This window comes from Drosophila miranda, chromosome 2 (genome assembly GCF_003369915.1).
Source record: "Drosophila miranda strain MSH22 chromosome 2, D.miranda_PacBio2.1, whole genome shotgun sequence".
In the NCBI taxonomy this organism is placed as follows: Eukaryota; Metazoa; Arthropoda; class Insecta; order Diptera; family Drosophilidae; genus Drosophila; species Drosophila miranda.
In genome coordinates this window covers 32,962,650-32,974,471 of record NC_046675.1, presented here as the reverse complement: position 1 = coordinate 32,974,471, position 11,822 = coordinate 32,962,650, and the positions used below count along the sequence as shown (strand labels likewise).

The following is an 11,822-nucleotide window of genomic DNA, read 5'->3' as shown; positions in this document are numbered from 1 at the left end:
TGGAGAGGCTCACGTCACTTTTCGTGTTTGATAAGGATCCGCAATCGAGAACGAGGAAACGAAGACAAGGCGAAGGCGTACGGTCAAATATATTGGAATTTTATTATGCATGACAGCTCCAAAACGAAAGAAACCAACAACAATGGACACTCCCCCGAACGAACGAACAACAAGGAGCGGTTGGACCTGAGCCCCAGAGCCCAGATCCCAGACCCCAGACCCCCGACCCTGGACTCTGCTGGCCGGCTGGCTGGCTGGCTGCTTACCTGTTTGACAGCGGGTTGCCTCCGATATACCAAAATGCCTAGCCATGTGAGAAAAGATTGCGTTATTCATATTTTAATTTTACTTGTTCAAAAAGTTCTTTCATTTCTTTTTTGATTATTACTCGAATTTTATGTGTGTTTTTGGAAAACGATTCTTGAATATCGATAAGGTGCCAGGGCGGAACGTTCTCTTTGTTGTTGTGGGATGATTATGTAAGATTTCCGTCTGTCGAACCGTTCGTTCCCCGAAAGGAAACATCGATTTATATTTTGACAAATGATTTCCCAATGAGTTGACAGTTTTTAATCGTGCCTCTCGAGACTCGCGAGTTAATAAAAGACGAAAACAACGAGAGGAGCGAACATGTATTTAATTAATTAAGCCGCGTCAAGATACAAGATAAGAGAGGGCCAATAATGAAAAACATTCGGGCTTGTTAACGTTAAACGTTGGAGAAGTATCCCCAAAATGACGACCAACCCAGAGTCAAGCCCATGGAACTCCTCGCATAAGGTAGATCATAAATTACTCTTAAATTGATAACTAATGGAATAACTTACCTCTTAAATGAATAGTACTTACAAACAAACAATAAATAATCGCATTATATCCATTGAATGGAAATTACAGCACAACAAAGCCAGCAAATGGTAAATAAATCTGTTGCAAAGCGAGAAACGGCAATTCATAACAAATTTCAACAAATTATTCGTAATTTCATAAACGATTTGGGCAAATATTGTATCTGTTAACTGATTTGCAGAACAAATATAGAGCGGTCGACCGTCCAGGGAGACCATCAGTTGACCAGAGATTTTCCCTGCAGCAAGTGGCAACAGCTATAGATAAATAAATTGTACAATGTCCACAACATTTACCATAAATGGACAACCTTATACGGGTGGGTAAAGGATAGAACAAGGATTTACTGGGTATCGCTCAGAACCAGCCAAGGGATCCTTTCCTTTCCATCTTCCACAGTGAACCTAGCTGATCTGCCACCCGACATCACCCTGAACACCTTCATACGGGAGCATGCCCAACTGACGGCCACGAAGTTCATGTGCCAGGAGGGAGGATGTGGAGCCTGTGTGTGCGTTGTGCGCGACGGCAACGGACCCAGAGCCATCAATTCGGTGGGACCAAAGATCAACTGAATCATTCCAATTCTAACAAAGATCTCCCATCGCCTTCACAGTGCCTCAAACTACTGAATACCTGCGCCCAGCTGGATATCGTTACATGCGAGGGACTGGGCAGTCAGCGCAGCGGTTACCATCCGATACAGAAGCGTCTGGCCAAGATGAATGGCACCCAGTGCGGGTACTGCTCCCCGGGATTCGTGATGAACATGTACGGGCTGCTGGAGCAGCACGACGGCAAGGTGAGCATGGCGGAGGTGGAGAACTCCTTCGGTGGCAACATTTGCCGCTGCACCGGCTACCGTCCCATTCTGGATGCCATGAAGTCCTTTGCGGTGGACAGCGACATCCAGGTTCCCGCCGAATGTGCGGATATCGAGGATCTGAGCCTGGAGGCCCGCAATTGTCCCAAGACGGGGCAGCCCTGTAGCGGCAGCTGTCATCGTTCCACTTTGGTCTATGAGGACGGGAGCCAGTGGCACTGGCCCAAGACCGTGAAGGAGCTGTTTGAGGCGCTGGACAAGATCGGAGAGACAGATCAGTTCATGTTGGTGGCTGGCAACACGGCGCATGGTGTCTACAGACGCTCGACGGACATTAGGCACTTCATCGATGTGAGTGGAGTGGAGGAGCTGCATGGGCACAGCACTAAGGGGCAGCAGCTGAAGCTGGGCGCGAACCTCAGTCTGACGCAGACCATGGACATCCTTCGTACGACGGCCAAGCAGCCCGGCTTTGAGTATCTGGAGGTTTTGTGGAACCACTTGGATCTCATTGCGAATGTCCCCGTTCGCAATGTGAGTTTGTAATCGGCTCCCAGTGCCGATCATCTGAGTTAACCTCCTCTTCTATACAGTCGGGGACTTTGGCTGGAAACATTTCGATTAAGAAACAGCATCCCGAGTTCCCATCGGATGTCTTTCTGTCCTTCGAGGCTTTGGATGCAAAGGTTCTGGCAATGAAAAGTGCCACCGAGGAGCAGGAAATGTCCCTTGCCGAATACTTGGGCGCATCCGATAGAAAGCTTGTGATGAAGGCATTCCTCCTGTCTGCCTATCCCAAGGATAAGTTTATATACGAGTCCTACAAAGTAATGTATTGACTACTTCAACAAATGTCCTTCCTATAAAACGTATTTCTTGTTCAATAGATCATGCCACGGGCCCAGAATGCCCATGCGTATGTCAATGCCGCTTTTCTTCTCGAGTTGGACAACGGCTCAAAGGTGAAGAATGCCAGGATTTGCTTTGGTGGCATTCGACCCGACTTCGTCCACGCCACCGCCGTTGAGCAGTTGATGGTGGGACACAGTCCCTACGAGAGTGGACTCATAGAACAGACCTTTGATTCGCTTCCAAGTCTTTTCAATCCAGACGAGGTCCTGCCTGATTCCAGTCCTGCCTATCGCACGAAATTGGCCTGCGGATTACTCTACAAGTTTTTTCTGAAGCACGCCCCAGCTGCAGAGGTCGGGGAGAAATTCGGGAGTGGCGGCCAGCTTCTTCAGCGGCAGCTCTCATCTGGTCTTCAGCTCTTCCAGACGCAGAAGCAGAACTACCCAGTCACCCAGGCAGTGCAGAAGTTAGAGGGCATGATCCAGTGTTCCGGCGAGGCCACGTACATGAACGATGTGCCCACCACCTCCAACACCGTTCACTGCGCTTTCGTGGGCGCCACAAAAGTGGGAGCCACCATCGACGACATTGATGCCGCAGAGGCCGTGCAGCAACCTGGTGTAATTGCCTTCTACAGTGCCAAGGACGTGCCTGGGGCAAACACTTTCTCGGATCCCAGCTTTGGCTACCAGGCGGAGGAAATCTTCTGCTCGGGGCTGGTGCGTCACTCGGAACAACCGGCGGGTGTGGTCGTAGCCCTCACTGCCGATCAGGCTCAGCGGGCGGCAAAGCTGGTGAAGATTAGCTACATTCAGCCGAGCTCCGACTTCAAATTGATGCCAACTCTGAAGGAGGTTTTTGGCTCTACCACCCCGGATCCGTCACGTATCATTGCAGTGGCCAAATCGAAACTAAAGGAAGTGACATTCTCCGACAAGCCTGATATGGAAGTAAGGGGCATCTTCGACATGGGCCTGCAGTATCACTTTACGATGGAGCCACAGACGACTGTAGCCATTCCTTTCGAAGACGGCCTAAAGGTATTCTCGGCCACACAGTGGATGGACCACACGCAGTCTGTCATCGCCCGCATGCTCCAGATGAAGGCCAAGGATGTGCAATTGCAGGTAGGTGATTCCTTTCAGTTTCCGTGTTCTTTGATACCTAATCCTCATTCTAGGTTCGTCGATTGGGCGGTGGCTATGGCTCGAAAATCTCCCGCGGGAATCAGGTGGCCTGCGCCGCTTGTTTGGCTGCCTTCAAGCTGAATCGTCCTGTACGCTTTGTGCAGTCTCTGGAGTCGATGATGGACTGCAATGGCAAGCGCTGGGCCTGTCGGTCTGAATACGAGTGCCATGTGAAAGCCAGTGGGAAAATGGTCGGCTTGTCGAACGATTTCTACGAGGATGCAGGCTGGAATACCAACGAGAGTCCTGTGGAGGGTCACTCCACCTATACAGCTGGCAATTGCTACGAGTTCACAGACAAGAACTTCAAGCTCAGTGGCCATGAGGTGCTCACAGATGCCCCCAGCTCCACTTGGTGTCGTGCCCCGGGCTCTGTTGAGGGCCTGGCCATGATGGAGAACATCATTGAACACGTTGCCTTTGCGGTTCAGCGAGATCCTGCAGACGTACGCCTTGCAAACATCAGCAAGAAGACCAAGATGGCCACTCTGCTGCCAGAGTTCCTCAAGTCGAGGGAGTACTATGCCAGGAAAAAGGAGATCGACACCCACAACGCCAACAATCGCTGGATGAAACGAGGTCTCGGCCTTTCCGTAATGAACTTTCCAGTCATCTATATTGGACAGTTTCCGGCCACAGTGGCCATCTACCATGTGGATGGCACTGTTGTGGTCACCCACGGAGGCATTGAAATGGGGCAAGGTGTGTTGTGGAACCCTCTCCTGAAAGTACATTGATTGATCTCTTTCCAGGCATGAACACAAAGATCGCCCAAGTGGCTGCCTATACGTTGGGAATAGATTTGAGCTACATTAAAGTGGAGTCCTCTGACACGATCAATGGAGCCAACTCCATGGTGACAGGCTATGCCATTGGCAGTGAGAGTGTCTGCTATGCAGTCCGCAAGATCTGCGAGACCCTCAACGCTCGCCTGAAGCCCGTGAGGAAGACCAAAGCCAGCTGGGTGGAGACCGTTGAAGCCGCCAATGCCGCCTTGATCAATCTGATCGCCTCCGATCACTACAAAACGGGCGATATGCAGAACTATCATGTCCTCGGACTGGCCCTGTCCGAAATCGAGATGGATGTGCTCTCTGGGAACATTGTGATCCGTCGCGTCGATATCCTCGAAGATGCTGGAGAGAGTCTCAGTCCCTATATCGATGTGGGCCAAGTCGAGGGCGCCTTTGTCATGGGCCTGGGCTACTGGCTCAGCGAACTCCTGATCTACGAGGGCGACAATGGCCGCCTGCTCACCAATCGCACCTGGAACTACCATCCACTGGGGGCCAAGGACATTCCCATCGATTTTCGCATTGAACTGGTGCACAATCCCAAGCCCAATGGGGTTGGTTTTATGCGTTCCAAGGCCACTGGAGAACCGCCCTGCTGTCTGGCTGTGTGTGTGATATTTGCCCTACAGCAGGCGATGCAATCCGCTCGAGAGGATGCGGGCCTGCCGCGGGAGTGGCCACGCCTAGGAGCTCCGACCACACCCGAGACTCTGCTCCTCAATGCGGGCCATGAAGTTACGGATTTTAAGCTCAAATAGGTATCGGGTGGATTCATATATTCAGTGTATTAGTTATTCTGATTACATATGTCTTTTTCGTTCGCCGATTCCCATTAAAATTTGTTTGTGACACCCAAAAGCTTAGCTCTTGAAATCAACGTTTTTTCATGGTTTATTTATGGATCGTAGCTCTCAAATAAAAAACCAGCATTGCCAGATCTGTTCCAAAAAAAGCTTCACTATTTTTAGCTATGTATTGCATGCTCTCCTCTCTCTTTCCCGCAAACTTAAAAAAAGCTTCACGTTGTCCCGTTTGTTGTGTTTTTTTTTCCTCTCTCACGAATAACATTTATTATTCGGACAAATTTTCACTTGCTGTTTAACTTTTGACTCTGTTCGAACGCTTTGAGTGTTTTAATTAATATCACTTAAAAGCTTGTTTTTCGAGTTTTTCGAATGTTGAAGCTTTTCAAATACGTTTTGTTTTTGTTGGGTCTGCTGAAGAGCTACATAAAGTGGGCGAGCATGGAAGAGAAGAGCGCAAATATTATGCCGGCCGGCAATTATGTTCTCTCTCCCTCTCTCTCTGTCTCTCGCTATCAAACTCTGTAGAAGCGCTCTGCTAATTTCCCTTATGCCTATTTTTAGTGTACACGTGACTCGGGGTATTGCGTTTAACGCAATTCAAAGGCAGTTTATCAAGTCTGTGTAATTTGAAAAGTCATTAAATTAACACAAAGCAAATATATACAAATGTTTAGAGGCTGTACGACTATTATCCCCAGTGTGTAATCAAAATACGAATGCTATATGTATGTAGCTGTAACAAAAGGCTCTCTCACGTAGTCATTTGTTGACGCGACGGAGCGCCAAAGTCTTTTCAGATAGGGTATGCGAGGTATACATCAAATGATGAGAAATACTGGTGACAGCATTGTATCTGTAAAACCAAGGAGCATGTTCTCTTGAACGAGGACCTAATGGACTGCTCTCCATAACTGTTTTTGAAATCCATTTTCCTAAGCCAAAAACGTCACTTTTCTCCTTTCCCGAATCATTCCCGTTAAAAACACCCTGCCGAAGGGTATTCCATGCTTCGTTGCGCCAAAGTTTGACCTCTTTTATTTTTTGCTGTTCTCGCAAATATCGTGACTAGGCACAGCTGCCAAAAGACAACAACAGAAAACAGCTGACGAATGGCTTGGAAGCCGGCAGCAGCTGAAAACGAAACGAAACGTAACAGAGCCGTCGGAGCGAAAGACTGCAATTATTTTCGATCGCGAGCGAGGCATGAAAGCTTAACAAAATTATTGTTAATTTATACAGAGTTCCCGCCAAACTGACATTTATCTACGGCTGCCACAAAAATCGCAATCAAATTCTGTGGAGCAGATCGTCAAGGGGCGATCGAATCGATCGTTCAGTTAAGCAACGACAGTGCTTGAGTCAAGAAGCGAACTTCGCAGTGGAACACCAGAGGCGGAAAATCTTGGAAAATATCAGAAAAAGTGGCAACTAATTGAATTATTTATAGAAAAAACTATCAGCAGCTGACATTTGAGTGAATCTGTTTGTGGTGTGAACTAGCAAAATGACGACAAAATTCACAATTAATGGACAGCCGTACACGGGTGAGTCTTAAAAGTTTTTATGTATAGGTGTTTGTATTGTTAGTTCCGCTAGGTAAATGAGAGAACGATGGTGCAAGCTAATTATAATATAGTGTAATAGTAAGTAAAACCATGGATGACACCACAGTAGGGTAATTATTTAGCCAAGGTTTAAATAGTATATTTCTGTGATTAAAAGATTCTTGATGAAATCTAATTAACAAAATGCTAATTGTCAGTGAAGAAAGTGCTAAAAATCGATTCCTCCCTTTACAGTCTTAGTCCAAAATAGTAAGATCATTTTGTTGGTTCTAGACCTAAATCGTAAGATCATTTTGTTTTCTATTATTGAAACAGTCAGAGGAGAATCCTATACGTTTTGTGTTCTCATATTTATATTGGTCTTTGGTGAAGTCTCCAGAAAAGTTGATCTGCGGCTCTGATGTAAACAAATTGTAGTGCTTAGTCTACCAAGTTGATCATATATCATTTAACATGATACATGTTTATTGTCTTCAGATAAGGACAGTAATAAAGTAATAGTAGAGTCTAAGTAGTACAATAGTTTGGAAACTGCACGCAATCGTTGATTGTGTAACACATTCATTTAGCACAAAATAATATACTGTCCTCACCCCCTATTTTCCACAGTGAATCTCACCAATCTGCCCCCAGACATCACTCTCAATACCTTCATTCGGGAGCATGCCCAACTGACGGCCACGAAGTTCATGTGCCAGGAGGGAGGATGTGGGGCCTGTGTTTGCGTAGTCCGCAATGGAACCCGCAGCTGGGCCGTCAATTCGGTTTGAACAGATCCCATCCAGTCATTCGCTCAACCTCTAATCAGAAATCGTTTATGTTCGCTCTTTGTAGTGCCTCACGCTGCTGAATACCTGCGCCCAGCTGGAGATCGTCACTGCCGAGGGGTTGGGCAATCAACGCACCGGCTATAACCCCATTCAGAAGCGTCTGGCCAAGATGAATGGCACCCAGTGCGGGTACTGCTCCCCGGGATTCGTGATGAACATGTACGGGCTGCTGGAGCAGCACGACGGCAAGGTGAGCATGGCGGAGGTGGAGAACTCCTTCGGTGGCAACATTTGCCGCTGCACCGGCTACCGTCCCATTCTGGATGCCATGAAGTCCTTTGCGGTGGACAGCGACATCCAGGTTCCCGCCGAATGTGCGGATATCGAGGATCTGAGCCTGGAGGCCCGCAATTGTCCCAAGACGGGGCAGCCCTGTAGCGGCAGCTGTCATCGTTCCACTTTGGTCTATGAGGACGGGAGCCAGTGGCACTGGCCCAAGAGCGTGAAGGAGCTGTTTGAGGCGCTGGACAAGATCGGAGAGGCAGATCAGTTCATGTTGGTGGCTGGCAACACGGCGCATGGTGTCTACAGACGCTCGACGGACATTAGGCACTTCATCGATGTGAGTGGAGTGGAGGAGCTGCATGAGCACAGCACTGAGGGGCAGCAGCTGAAGCTGGGCGCGAACCTCAGTCTGACGCAGACCATGGTCATCCTTCGTACGACGGCCAAGCAGCCCGGCTTTGAGTATCTGGAGGTTTTGTGGAACCACTTGGATCTCATTGCGAATGTCCCCGTGCGCAATGTGAGTTTGGCATCAGCTCCCAGTGCCGATCATCTGAGTTAACCTCCTCTTCTATACAGTCGGGGACTTTGGCTGGAAACATTTCGATTAAGAAACAGCATCCCGAGTTCCCATCAGATGTCTTTCTCTCCTTCGAGGCTTTGGATGCAAAGGTTCTGGCAATGAAAAGTTCCACTGAGGAGCAGGAAATGTCCCTTGCCGAATACTTGGGCGCAACTGATAGAAAGCTTGTGATGAAGGCATTCCTCCTGCCTGCCTATCCCAAGGATAAGTTCATATACGAATCCTACAAAGTAATGAATTGATTATTTCCACAGTTCCCTTCCTATAGAACGTCTTTCTTGTTCAATAGATCATGCCACGGTCCCAGAATGCCCATGCCTATGTCAATGCCGCTTTTCTTCTCGAGTTGGACAACGGCTCAAAGGTGAAGAATGCCAGGATTTGCTTTGGTGGCATTCGACCCGACTTCGTCCACGCCACCGCCGTTGAGCAGTTGATGGTGGGACACAGTCCCTACGAGAGTGGACTCATAGAACAGACCTTTGATTCGCTTCCAAGTCTTTTCAATCCAGACGAGGTCCTGCCTGATGCCAGTCCTGCCTATCGCACGAAATTGGCCTGCGGATTACTCTACAAGTTTTTTCTGAAGCACGCCCCACCTGCAGAGGTCGCGGAGGATTTCAAGAGTGGAGGTCAGATTCTTCAGCGCCCATTATCATCAGGTCTGCAGGTGTACCAGACCCAGAAGCAGAACTATCCCGTAACCCAGGCCGTGCAGAAGGTAGAGGGCATGATCCAGTGCTCGGGGGAAGCGACCTACATGAACGATGTGCTGACCCCGTCCAACACCGTATACTGCGCTTTCGTAGGAGCTACTAAGGTGGGAGCCACCATCGATGCAATCGATAGCAAGGAGGCCTGCAAGCAACCTGGAGTGATTGCCTTCTACAGTGCCAAGGATGTGCCTGGGACAAACACCTTCTGTGAACCAAGCTTTGGCTACGAGGTAGAGGAGATCTTCTGCTCCGGACTGGTGCGTCACTCGGAACAACCGGCGGGAGTGATCGTAGCCCTCACTGCCGATCAGGCTCAGCGGGCGGCAAAGCTGGTGAAGATCACCTACACTCAGGCGAGCTCGGACTTCAAATTGATGGCCAGCATTGGGGATGTCTTTGCTTCGGAAACCCCCGATCCGTCACGCATCATTGCTGTGTCCAAATCGAAGCTGAAGGAAGTGACTTTCTCCGACACTCCCGATTTGGAAGTTAGAGGCATATTGCAGATAGGCCTGCAGTATCACTTCACTATGGAGCCGCAAACGACGGTGGTCATTCCTTTTGAGGATGGCCTGAAGGTCTTCTCGGCCACCCAGTGGATGGACCACACTCAGGCTGTCATTGCACACATGCTGCAAGTGAAGGCCAAGGATGTTCAGTTACAGGTGATTTGTTCCTTTACATTTTTGAGTTGTTTATTCACTTATCGTCATTCCAGGTTCGGCGATTGGGCGGTGGCTATGGCTCAAAGATCACCCGCGGGAATCAGGTGGCCTGCGCCGCTTCCTTGGCTGCCTTCAAGCTGAATCGTCCTGTTCGCTTTGTCCAGACTTTGGAGTCCATGATGGACTGTAATGGCAAGCGCTGGGCCTGTCGCTCTGACTATCAGTGTCACGTGAAGGCCAACGGCAAGATTGTCGGCTTGTCGAATGATTTCTACGAAGATGCTGGTTGGGTGAACAACGAGAGTCCCATCGATATGCACTCGACCTTGACGTCAACCAATTGTTACGACTTTACTGGCGTCAACTTCAAGAACAATGGCAACGCGGTGATCACAGATGCTCCCAGCTCTACTTGGTGTCGGGCGCCGGGGTCGGTGGAGGGCATTGCCATGATGGAGAATATCATTGAACATGTTGCCTTTGAGGTCCAGAGCGATCCGGCAGCTGTGCGACTCCTCAACATAGCCTCAACCCACAAGTTGTCTGAATTGTTGCCGCAGTTCCTCGAGTCGCGGGAGTATTATGCGAGGAAGAAGGAGATCGAGGCGCACAATTCCGAGAACCGCTGGATGAAGCGCGGCCTGGGCCTGGCCGTGATGGACTATCCCATTTTCTACTTTGGACAGTACCCCGCTACCGTGGCCATCTATCATGTGGATGGAACAGTTGTGGTTTCCCACGGAGGTATCGAAATGGGGCAAGGTGAGTGGGGGCCACTGTTTAGTATCATTATAGCTTTTATTATCTATGGATATCGTTCCAGGAATGAACACCAAGGTGGCTCAGGTGGCTGCCTACACCCTGGGCATCGATTTGAGCTTCATCAAGGTAGAATCTTCGGACACCATCAATGGCGCCAACTCAATGGTCACTGGTGGAGCCGTGGGCAGCGAGAGTCTCTGCTTTGCAGTTCGCAAAACTTGCGAGATCCTCAACACCAGACTGCAGCCGGTGAAGAAGAGCGGCGACAGTTGGGTAAAGACCGTGGGCGCTGCCTATGACAAATCCATCAATCTGATTGCCTCCGATCACTACAAAGCGGGTGACATGGAGAACTACCATGTGTACGGCATGGCACTCACCGAAATCGAGTTGGATGTCCTCACCGGCAACAATCAAATCAAGCGCGTGGATATCCTCGAGGATGCTGGCGAAAGTCTCAGTCCATTTATCGACATTGGCCAGGTCGAGGGCGCCTTTGTCATGTGCCTGGGCTACTGGCTCAGCGAACAGTTGGTCTACGATCGCGAAACGGGCCGCCTGGTCACCAACCGCACGTGGAACTACAAGCCGCCCGGCGCCAAGGATATTCCCATTGATTTTCGCATCGAATTGGCCCAGAAACCCAATCCCAATGGGCCGGGCTTTATGCGTTCCAAGGCCACTGGAGAGCCGCCTTGCTGCCTGGCTGTCAGTGTGGTGTTTGCCCTCCAACAGGCCCTGCAATCGGCCCGACAGGATGCAGGGCTGCCGCGCGAGTGGGTGCGTCTGGGAGCACCCACTACGCCCGAGACTTTGGTGCTGAATGCGGGTCATGAGGCGACGAGCTTTAGGCTTAAGTAGATTCTAATTTCGAATGGGTTTTGGTATTTCTTTTAACATATAAGTTAACAAATATTATCCAAATTGGCCACTTCTGTAAGATCGCTGAGTAGGCAGATTCACTGACCGTGGGAGCGCGGCCGCCGAGACCGCCAGATGCCGGCCTGCATCGGACACCAGACCCGAAGCGCAATGTCAGCGTTTCTGCTTCACTTTCTAAACTTATTTTTACTTATATTCCAAATATACCTAGTATGCGTTTATTTGTATTTGTATCCTATAAAAAATTCTACAAAAGAAAGCAGTTCAAATGCATTTGGGGCTG

At 49.3% G+C, this 11,822-nt stretch overlaps 2 protein-coding genes across 2 annotated transcripts; both read left to right on the top strand.

The window, feature by feature from the left end:
- The first annotated feature begins 1,273 nt into the window (after nucleotides 1–1,273).
- Nucleotides 1,274–5,293, top strand: LOC108156959 (xanthine dehydrogenase). The gene is made up of 6 exons (XM_017288737.2): nucleotides 1,274–1,403; nucleotides 1,466–2,206; nucleotides 2,266–2,499; nucleotides 2,560–3,651; nucleotides 3,705–4,413; nucleotides 4,464–5,293. The coding sequence occupies exons 1-6, from the start codon at nucleotides 1,329–1,331 to the stop codon at nucleotides 5,261–5,263; spliced, it is 3,651 nt and encodes a 1,216-aa protein (XP_017144226.2). The 5' UTR covers nucleotides 1,274–1,328; the 3' UTR covers nucleotides 5,264–5,293.
- A 958-nt stretch (nucleotides 5,294–6,251) lies between these two features.
- LOC108153844 (indole-3-acetaldehyde oxidase) lies at nucleotides 6,252–11,760 on the top strand. Its single transcript, XM_033389226.1, has 7 exons — nucleotides 6,252–6,855; nucleotides 7,486–7,640; nucleotides 7,711–8,451; nucleotides 8,511–8,744; nucleotides 8,804–9,895; nucleotides 9,949–10,657; nucleotides 10,719–11,760. Exons 1-7 carry the CDS (start codon nucleotides 6,816–6,818, stop codon nucleotides 11,516–11,518), a joined length of 3,771 nt encoding a protein of 1,256 aa, XP_033245117.1. The 5' UTR covers nucleotides 6,252–6,815; the 3' UTR covers nucleotides 11,519–11,760.
- Nucleotides 11,761–11,822: the final 62 nt, after the last annotated feature.

Excerpts from the sequence above, each read along its gene's own strand:
- LOC108153844 (XM_033389226.1), top strand. The coding sequence starts at position 6,816 with ATGACGACAAAATTCACAATTAATGGACAGCCGTACACGG. Across the intron at positions 6,856-7,485 it reads TAATGGACAGCCGTACACGG|TGAATCTCACCAATCTGCCC; the intron begins GTGAGTCTTAAA and ends TATTTTCCACAG. Across the intron at positions 8,452-8,510 it reads CGAATGTCCCCGTGCGCAAT|TCGGGGACTTTGGCTGGAAA; the intron begins GTGAGTTTGGCA and ends TCTTCTATACAG.
- LOC108156959 (XM_017288737.2), top strand. The coding sequence starts at position 1,329 with ATGTGCCAGGAGGGAGGATGTGGAGCCTGTGTGTGCGTTGTGCGCGAC. Across the intron at positions 2,207-2,265 it reads CGAATGTCCCCGTTCGCAAT|TCGGGGACTTTGGCTGGAAA; the intron begins GTGAGTTTGTAA and ends TCTTCTATACAG. Across the intron at positions 2,500-2,559 it reads TTATATACGAGTCCTACAAA|ATCATGCCACGGGCCCAGAA; the intron begins GTAATGTATTGA and ends CTTGTTCAATAG.